This window comes from Carcharodon carcharias, chromosome 25 (genome assembly GCF_017639515.1).
Source record: "Carcharodon carcharias isolate sCarCar2 chromosome 25, sCarCar2.pri, whole genome shotgun sequence".
NCBI classification, from domain to species: Eukaryota; Metazoa; Chordata; class Chondrichthyes; order Lamniformes; family Lamnidae; genus Carcharodon; species Carcharodon carcharias.
The window spans coordinates 36222039-36232048 of NC_054491.1; the positions used below are offsets into that span (position 1 = coordinate 36222039).

The window sequence follows — 10010 nt, forward strand, 5'->3', positions numbered from 1 at the left end:
CAGGCCAGGTATACTCACACTGCCCTCAGTCCTCTATCAGGCCAGGTATATCCAAACTGGCCTCAATCCTGTATCAGGCCAGGTGTACGCGCATTCCCCTCAATCCTGTACCAGACCAGGTCTACTCACACTGCCCTCAGCCCTGTATAGAACCATAGAACCATAGAACACTACAGCACAGAAAACAGGCCATTCGGCCCTTCTAGTCTGGCCGAAATATTATTCTGCTAGTCCCATTGACCTGCACCCAGTCCATAACCCTCCAGATCTCTCCCATCCATGTATCTATCCAATGTATTCTTAAAACTTAAGAGTGAACCCGCATTTACCAAGTCAGATGGTAGCTCGTTCCACACTCTCACCACTCTCTGAATGAAGAAGTTCCCCCTAATGTCCCCCCTAAACCTATCCCCTTTCACCCTAAAGCCATGTCCTCTTGTGTTTATCTCTCCTAATCTAAGTGGAAAGAGCCTACTCGTATTTACTCTGTCTATACCCCTCATAATTTTGTAAACTTCTATCAAATCTCCCCTCATTCTTCTACGTTCCAAGGAATAAAGTCCTAACCTGTTTAATCTTTCCCTGTAACTCAACTGCTTAAGACCCAGCAACATCCTAGTAAATCTTCTCTGCACTCTTTCAATCTTACTGATATCCTTCCTGTAATTAGGCGACCAGAACTACACACAATACCCCAAAAGTAGGCCTCACCAATGTCTTATACAACCTCACCATAACATCCCAACTCCTATACTCAATATTTTGATTTATGAAGGCCAGTATGCCAAAAGCTTTCTTTACAACCCTGTCTAGCTGTGACGCCACTTTCAGGGAACTATGTATCTGAACTCCCAGATCCCTTTGTTCCTCCGCACTCTTCAGTGCTCTACCATTTACTGTGTATGTCCTACCTTGGTTTGTCCTTCCAAAATGCAACATGTCACACTTTTCTGCATTAAATTCCATCTGCCATTTTCTGGCCCATTTTTCCAGTTGGTCCAGATCCCTCTGCAAGCTTTGAAAGCCTCCCTTGCTTTCCAAAACGCGTCCAATCTTAGTGTCATCAGCAAACTTGCTGATCCAATTTACCACATTATCATCCAGATCATTGATATAGACAACAAACAACAATGGTCCCAGCACAGTTCCCTGAGGCACACCACTAGTCACAGGCCTCCAGTCTGAGAAGCAATCATCCACTACCACTCTCTGTTATCTCCCACACAGCCAATTTCGAATCCAGTTTACAACCTCTCCATGGATACCAAGTGTCTGAACCTTCTGAACTAGCCTCCCATGTGGGACCTTGTCAAAGGCCTTACTAAAGTCTATATAGACAACATCCACAGCCTTTCCTTCATCTACTTTCTTGGTAACCTCCTCGAAAACTCTACAAGGTTTGTTAAACACGACCTACCACGCACAAAGCCATGCTGACTATCCTTAATCAGACCTTGGCTGTCCAAATACTTGTATATCCGATCTCTCAGAATACCTTCCAATAAGTTACCTACTACTGACGTCAGGCTCACTGTCCTGTAATTACCTGGTTTACTTTTGGAACCTTTTTTAAACAAAGGAACAACATGAGCTACCCTCCAATCCTCCGGCACCTCACCCGTGGCTAAGGACATTTTAAATATTTCTGCCAGGGCCCCTGCAATTTCTACACTAGTCTCCCTCAAGGTCCGAGGGAATATCATGTCGGGCCCGGGGGATTTATCTACCTTTACTCGCTGTAAGGCAGCAAGCACCTCCTCCTCTTTAATCTCTATATGTTCCATGACACTACTGCTTGTTTCCCTTCCTTCCTTATACACTATGCCAGTTTCCTGAGTAAATACTGATGCAAAAAAACTGTTTAAGATCTCCTCCATCTCGTGAGGCTCCACACATAGATGACCACTCTGATCTTCAAGGGGACCAATTGTGTCCCTACTATCCTTTTACTCTTAATATACTTGTAGAAACCCTTCGGGTTTACCTTCACATTATCTGCCAAAGCAACCTCATGTCTTCTTTCTGCCTTCCTGATTTCCTTCTTTAGTATTTTCTTACATTTTCTATACTCTACAAATACCTCATTTGCTCCTTGTTGCCTATACCTGCTATACACCTCTCTCTTCTTCTTAACCAGATTGCCACTATCCCTTGAAAAGCAAGGTTCCCTATGCCTGTTAACTTTGCCTTTAATCCTGACAAGAACATGCAAACTCTGCACTCTCAAAATTTTGCCTTTGAATGCCTTCCACTTACTGAACACATCCTTGCCAGAAAACAACTTATCCCAATCCACTCTTCCTAGATCCTTTCTCATTTCCACAAAATTGGCCTTTCTCCAATTCAGAATCTCAACTTGAGGACTAGACTTATCCTTATCCATAATTAACTTAAAACTAATGACATTGTGGTCACTGGACCCAGAATGTTCGCCTACACATACTTATGTCACCTGATCTGTCTGGTTCCCTAATAGGAGATCAAGTATTGCCTCCTCTCTTGTTGGTACCTCTATATATTGATTTAGAAAACTTTCCTGAACACATTTGACAAATTCTAAGCCATCCAGCCCTTTTACAGTATGGGAGTCCCAGTCAATATGTGGAAAGTTAAAATCTCCTACTATCACAACTTTCTGTTTCTTACATCGGTCTGCTATCTCTCGACAGATTTGCTCCTCCAAATCTCTTTGACTATTGGGCGGTCTATAATACAACCCTATTAGTGTGGTCACACCTTTTCCGTTCCCCAGCTCCACCCATATGACCTCTGTAGACGAGCCCTCTGGGCTGTCTTGTCTACGCACAGCTGTGACATTTTCCCTAACTAGTAATGCCACTCCTCCCCCTTTCATCCCTCCCTCTCTATCACGTCTGAAACAACGGAACCCCGGAACATTGAGCTGCTAGTCCTGCCCCTCCTGCAACCAAGTCTCACTAATAGCAATAATGTCAATCCATGCCCTAAGCTGATCTGCCTTTCCGACAATACTCCTTGCATTGAAATAGATGCATCTGAGAACATTTCTATCACGTACAAACCTTTGATTTCTGTCTATCAACCAGCTATACTCATGCTGGCCCCATTGGTGGGATGAATAGAAAAACAGAATATTTTTTAAAAGGTGAGAAAACATTAAATGTTTGTGTTCAGAAGGATTTGGATGTCCTTGTACATGAAACACAGAGACGTAATGTACAGTCACAGCAAGCAATTAGGAAGGCAAAGGGCATGTTGTTGCAAGGGGATTGGAGCACAATAACAAGGAATCCTAGTTGCAATTATACAGGGGGTTGCTAGGACCACATCTGGAGTACTGTGTACAGTTTTGGTCTCCCTACCTAAGGAAGGATAGGCTTGCCTCAGGGATGGTACAGCAAAGGTTCACTAGATTCATTCCTTGGATGAGGGGGTTATTATATGAGCAAAGAATGGGTGCGTAGTCTCTGGAGTTTAGAAGAATGAGAGGTGATTCATTATAACATACAGGTTGTTTCCCCTGGCTGGGGAATCTAGAACATAGGCGACAGTCGCAGGATAAGAGGTCGACCACTTAGGACTGAGATGAGGAGAAATTTCTTTACTCAAAGGGCCGTGAATCTTTGGAATTCTCTAACTCAGGGAGTTGTGGTGCTCTGTATTTGAGTATATTCAAGGCTCAAATCTTTGGGCTCTAAGCCAATCAACGGATATGGGGATGAGGTGAGAAAGTAGAATTGAGTTTGAAGACCGATCATGATTGTACTGAATGGTGGAGCAGACTGAGTGGCTGTATGGTCTTCTCCAGCTCCTATTTCTTATATTATTATGATCGATTCTGCAGGGGGCCAGGTATGCTCTTACTGGCTCCATTCCTGAACCTTGGGTTTGAGTTTGAAAGCCGTCGATTCCTCCTCACAGGGTTACCTGATTTTGCTTCTTGTCATGTGAACAGGAAGTAGGAGCTCTCCACATTGTGGTCCCAGGAAGAAGCAGTTGGGAACTTGGTATACATGGAACGCAGGGTGGGAGAAACCTAGCAGCACAGTGAATGTGGCATGGGATGGTCTAAAGGTCATTACGCTCCAGGAGCTGGGGTGAGGGGATAGGATTCGGAACTCTGGGCAGCCAGAGGTGGGCTGGGAGCTACATCAGAGGGATGGGGATGTTAATGGTATGTTAATTATATTGTTAAGATACACCAGTGAAGGGCATTATTTAATTAAGTATCTAGAGCACTTGTATCAGTCGATGTCCAGCTCTGCAGCTAATGTCATCCACAGCCTCAGAACCATGGTGCTCGGCCTCAGCCGCACCTGTGGTGATGACACAGTTCGAGTGTGCCATGAACTCCCATCCGAACTGACCCCTGGAATTTCACATTGGCCCCAAGTACCGAAACCTCCCTTGGGAGCCTCAGCCCCACAATTTGAACCGCCTTGCAGAAATTCTCTCTGTACCTTTTCACTTGGCCCGGAGGGTTTCCTGTAAGGGCTGTTGCTGCACATCCTTCACTTCCTCGCGCTGGTCAATTATCTGGACACGCTGTGAGGTTCTGCCCTGCCGTCCAGAGGTGGTGGGGCTCTCCAGTGGAGGGCCCTCTATGTGGGAGTCTTCCCTTTCACCATCGAGGACCTGGCGTGAAGCGAGTTGCATGCAGTAGTCCCGTACAACCTTAGGCTACGATGGTTCACGTACCCCCCCAGGCCGCCTGTATTTTCTGCGTCCTCATTTTCCATGTGTATATAGATTGTGGGAGGTTTCAGCCACTTCTTTGCTATGCGGCTTCTCCTCAGGTTCTGGCTGCACTTCAGCCCTACACTCCTGATCTTTGGCGGTGCGGAGGGGAGCGGGCAGGGAGAAGGACCTCCTCATTAGCCTGCTCCTGGGCCTGGCCAAGGTGGCCATCAATAGGCCTAGGCAGCAGGCAGTTGCGGAGGTTGGGGAGGGGGACTAATTGGATAGCTCTTTCAAAGAGCCAGCACAGGCACAATGGGCCAAATAGCCTACTTCTGTGCTGTATGATTCTATAAGGCAAGTTAGATGAAAGTCAGATAAAAGCAAAATACTGCGGAGGCTGAAAATCTGAAATAAAAACAAGAAATGCTGAAAAAGCTCAGCAAGTCTGGCAGCATCTGTAGAGAGAGAAAAACAGAGTTTTTGAGACGTTTCGAGTCCGTATGACTCTGAAGAAGAGTTACAAAAGAATGAATTATACCAGAAACACTCAGCAGGTCAGGTGACTTTCCCACAGATATTGACTGACCTTTAGGGTGGGTCCAACATTTTCTGATTTTATTTCAGGTTTTCAGTGTCTGCAGTATTTTTTACTTTATCCTCACATTTCTTAATTATAGAATGGTGCATTTTATCTGCTCCGGGCATTCAGACACAGAGCTTTTCACTATTTTTGTAAACTCTGGCCTTCCCTGCTGGCTCACTCTTTAGTTTGTATGCTCTAAAAGAATTTTAGTGAAGCAGGTGCGTTTTTACGATAATGTTAACTGATCATCATTGCTGAAGCTAGCATTCAATTCCAGATATTGTTATTAAATTGAATGAGCTAGTTGCATTAATAGAATTTCACCAGCTGCTGTGGAGGGGGTGGGATCTGAAGCTGTGTTACCAGAGCATTAACCCATGATTACTAGTCCAGTGACATTACCACTATCTTCTTTACTATCACATGGTTGATCAGGAACTTCTCTCACTAGAAGGATTTACAAGTTGATACTCAACTTGTGTTGGATGTGGTACAAATCTACATTCCTTGTCATCAAGTCCTAGAGCAGGATTTGAACCTAGAGTTTTTGGTTTAGAGGCAGGGTCATTACCCACTGCACCACTAGACCTCCTTCACTATTACTGCAGTTCCTTGAAATCCTAAGAGCTTTAATTTTGCTAACAAAGCTATTTTGTTGTACTTTGTTCACCTTTTGAACGTCCATATACACAACATCAATCGCATTACCCTCCTCAACCCTCTCCATTACTTCAATTTTACTGATCTTGAATTGCGATTTAATGGGTATAATTCACTGGATTGTCAAGAAAGAGAGAAAAAAATCAATCTCACTCTGTGAGATAGTAAGAGATAATTAGCTTTGCACTTAAAAAGGATAGATCAGAGTATTTTCTGTATGGCGAGGAGCTGGGAACCTTGTGGGGGATTTAGGAGTCCAAGTATATAAATCACTTAAAGCCTGTGAACAGTTATAAATAATAAGTAACAATGTGAGTGACCTTTGTTTCTAGAGGGTTGGAAGACAGACAGGTGGAAGTTATATTCCAGTTGTGGAGTAACTACATTCATGTTCTGGATACCATACCTCAGGAAGGACAAACTGGTTTTGGAGTGGGTACAGCACAGGTTCACCAGAATGATACTGAGCCAGAAAGATCAAATTATGAGGACAGGTTGCATAGACCAGGCTTTTATTGCCTTGAATATAAAAGATTTAGGGGCGATCTAGTTGAAGCGTTTGAGACTATTAATGGATTTGAGCATAGGAACATAGGAAATAAGAGCAGGAGTAGACCATTCAGTCCCTCGAGCCTGCTCCACCATTCAGTTAGATCATGGCTGATCTTCAACCTTAACACCATTTTCCCACACTATCCCCGAATCCTTTGACGTCTTTACTAACTAGAAATCTATCGATCTCTGTTTTGAACATACACAGAGCCTCCTCAGCCCTCTGGGATAGAGAATTCCAAAGGTTTCCCATGCTTTGAGTGAAGAAATTCTCCCTCATCTCAGTCCTAAATAGTCTACACCTTATTCTAAGACTGTGTCCCCTGGTTCTGGACACCCCCCTCTACCCTGCCCCCCCAGCCCCGCCCACACCCCTCCTCTAGCCAGGGAAACATCCTCCCTGCATTTCCTCTGTCGAGCCCTGTAAGAATTTTGTATCTTTCAGTAGAGTAGATAGACAGAATCGATTTCTTCCAGAGCAAGGGGCCAAAACCTTAAAATAAGAATCGGGTGGTTCAGGGGTGTGAGGGATTAAGACCTTGCCCTGCACATTTTTATAAAATATAAATAGATATCCTCATTGCTATTTTGTAAGTTATAAAACTGAATAAAAAGACCCTTAAAATGGTTGAACCTATGTCTGTCTGTGACCCCTGAACAAAAGAAGCCATGTTGCAGTTTCAGGGAAACTCACACCTCGTTATCTCTGAGGAGCCACTAACAACGACCTGTGGATGCACAGCCTAACTTCAAAGAGAGCTATACAAAGGCCATCTGTATTTAATAACCCAGGCTGGCCAGAAGGAAACTGATGGTCTGTTAAGACAACACGCCCCACAACCTTTCGTTCAATTTGTAATGGCTGAGACATTTAACAATCTTTGGAACCCAACCGCATTCCAAATGATGGATACACATTCTTTGTTGGAGACTGGATGGAGAGGTGGGGGTCATGTCACATAGGCCTCTGGCTTGTTGAGCAAGTTATTATTGCTTCGCTGAGCTGAATAGCTCAGAGTGCTCTTTATCACAGCCCCACTGACAAGGAGCTCAGCCCAGGTTAAACACCTGGCCCTACCTACACTGTTTCTGCTGGAGGTTCTGGACTGTCCAACAAGACTGGTTCATCTCTGCATGCCTATCTCATCTAGTGAAGTCAGCACCATTGGAAAAATGAATTATACAGTATTGGTTTTTAGCCTGCTGACCTCCATGAAGGAATACCTCATCGGACTTTGATTTTGGACTCTGGAACCCACATGATACAATATTTATTTTCTTTGTGGTCTCTGTACTGTAAAATCTTCTCTCCATCCCTCTGTTTACTATATGAATGTGATGGCGTGACATTGTGACCACCCCCCTTCACCTTTCTGTGTCTTGGGTGTGTGCAAATAAACTAACCCTTTGAGTTCATCCTATCTCGAGTTTGTTGTGGGGTTATGAATAGAAAATTGGATCGCACCAAAACCGAGGGGTTGTGAAAAATGCCACTGCTTATAAAGAGGGAAACAAATCAAAAACATCTTTCTGTTTATGGACAAGTGGTGAGAGGAGAAATTAATGCTGTTTAAATTAACTCCCCTCCTGTCCGTAACAGGGGTGATGTCAGAAAACATTCCTACAAAAGGGTATTCGAACTCTGCAGCTCTATTCCTAAAAAAATCTGTTGAAATTGTGGCTCAATTGGAAATATTCAAAGCTGAGATCGAAAGAGTTTTGTTAGACAAGGGTCTTAAGGTTTATGAAGTCAATGTGGGTAAATGGAGTTAAGGTACAGATTAGCCATGATCTAGTGGAATGGCAGAAGAGACTTGAGGGGCTGAATGGCCTCCTATGTTCCTATGTTTTCCTATGTTTTCCTATGTTCCGCTAAACTGTGCATTCTGAAATAAAAATGACAGTTCAGTGAGCTGTTAATAAAATTGTTCTAGATCAGTGTGCTGCCACAAAGCGTGGTGGGCTGTTCTAGATCAGCACAAGACATCGAGCGATGTTTAAATGTTCTAGATCAGCATGAGGTAGCATTATGACGATTTGTTCTAGAAAAGTGAGGTGTACAGTACTGTGTCATATTCTAATCCAGTAATGTGGTCCAGTGTACATATTGTTCTAGATTAACATGGAATTGCACAGTGTCACACCATTCTAGATCAGCTTGATGCTATCTAGTGTGGTGCTGCTCTAGATCATTATTTTGCTGTACAGGTCAGGGTGATGCATTACAGCCTAGCATACAGTCCAGATCAGTCTGACACTGTCCAATGCAATTCACAATTCTAGATCATTGTAGTGATATACAGCGCTGGATTAGAATATGCAGAATGTAGGAACAGGTATAGTGCAGCGTTCTAGATCAGTAATGATATGCAGAATTAACTTGGCTGAGTAGAGTCATTTCTGACCACTTGCTTTTTTTCCTAATTTTAGAGGATAGTGGAGGAAATTGAAGAGAGAGCCCCCCAGCTGCGCAACTGTCAGAGGAGCCTGAGTGAGTGCGTTCAGGTCTTTAAGGTAAGAAATTGGGAACAGGGAGGAGAAGGGTCTGAGATTCTGCTATCACAATGAAGCTGGTTTACAGAACCTTCTAAAATATGACCTCTACAACCTAGAAGGATAAGGACACCATTTCATGGGAACACCACCACCTGGAAGTTCCCCTCCAAGCCACTCACCATCCTGAATTGGAAATATATCGCCGTTCCTTCACTGTTGCTGGGTCAAAATCATGGAACTCCCTCCCTAACAGCACCGTGGGTGTACCCACACCACAGGGACTGCAGCAGTTCAAGCAGGCAACTCAGTGCTATATTACAGATACCACTGCAGACAGAGTTTATTTGAAGCAATCTGATCTTGTGGAGATTTTAAATGATTTACTGTACGCAGTTAGATGGATTTTATATGGAACTTCCTCTCATGTTGTTTTCCTCCTTTAGTACCCCTGAATTTGGCAGCATCTCCTACCCAAAAGGGAGGAAGGGGTAATATAGGGGGAGATAGCCATGTTGTGTTAATATCATTGGACTGGCAATCTGGACTGGCGTGGGTTCAAATCCCACCATGGCAGCTGGTGGAATTTAAACTCAATTAATAAAATTTGGAATTGAAAGCTAGTCCCAGTTTTCTCGGACCATGAAATTATCAATTGTCGTAAAAACCACAGGTGGTATGGGTGGCACAGTGCTCAGTGCTGCTGCCTCACAGCTCCAGGGACCTGGGTTCGATTCTGACCTCAGGTGCCTGTCTGTGTGGAGTTTGCACGTTCTCCCCGTGTCTGTGTGGGTTTCTGTCAGATGCTGCGGTTTGCGCCCTGTGTCCAAAGATGTGCCGGTTCGGTGGATTAGTTACGGTTAAATTGCTCCTTAGTGTGTGTGTGTGCCCTGTGATGGACTGGTGCCCAGTCCTGGGTGTACCCTTCCAAGTGCCCACTGTCTGTCAGGATAGGCTCCGACTCCCCATGACCCTGAATCGGATAAAGTGGCTCTGGAAATGTGAGCATTGTAAAAACCCATCTGGCTCACTAATGCCCTTTGCTGTCCTTACCCAGTCTGGC

The 10010-nt window shown here is 44.2% G+C and overlaps 1 protein-coding gene across 1 annotated transcript in view; it reads left to right on the top strand.

Annotated features, from left to right (window-relative positions):
- Positions 1-9402, top strand: part of LOC121269589 — a 28733-nt gene extending 19331 nt beyond the window's left edge. Inside the window, exons 6-7 of the mRNA XM_041174291.1 lie at positions 8885-8968; positions 9394-9402. Coding sequence (XP_041030225.1) covers positions 8885-8968; positions 9394-9402 — 93 coding nt within the window. The remainder of the gene's footprint in view (positions 1-8884; positions 8969-9393) is intronic.
- The last annotated feature ends 608 nt before the right edge of the window (positions 9403-10010 follow it).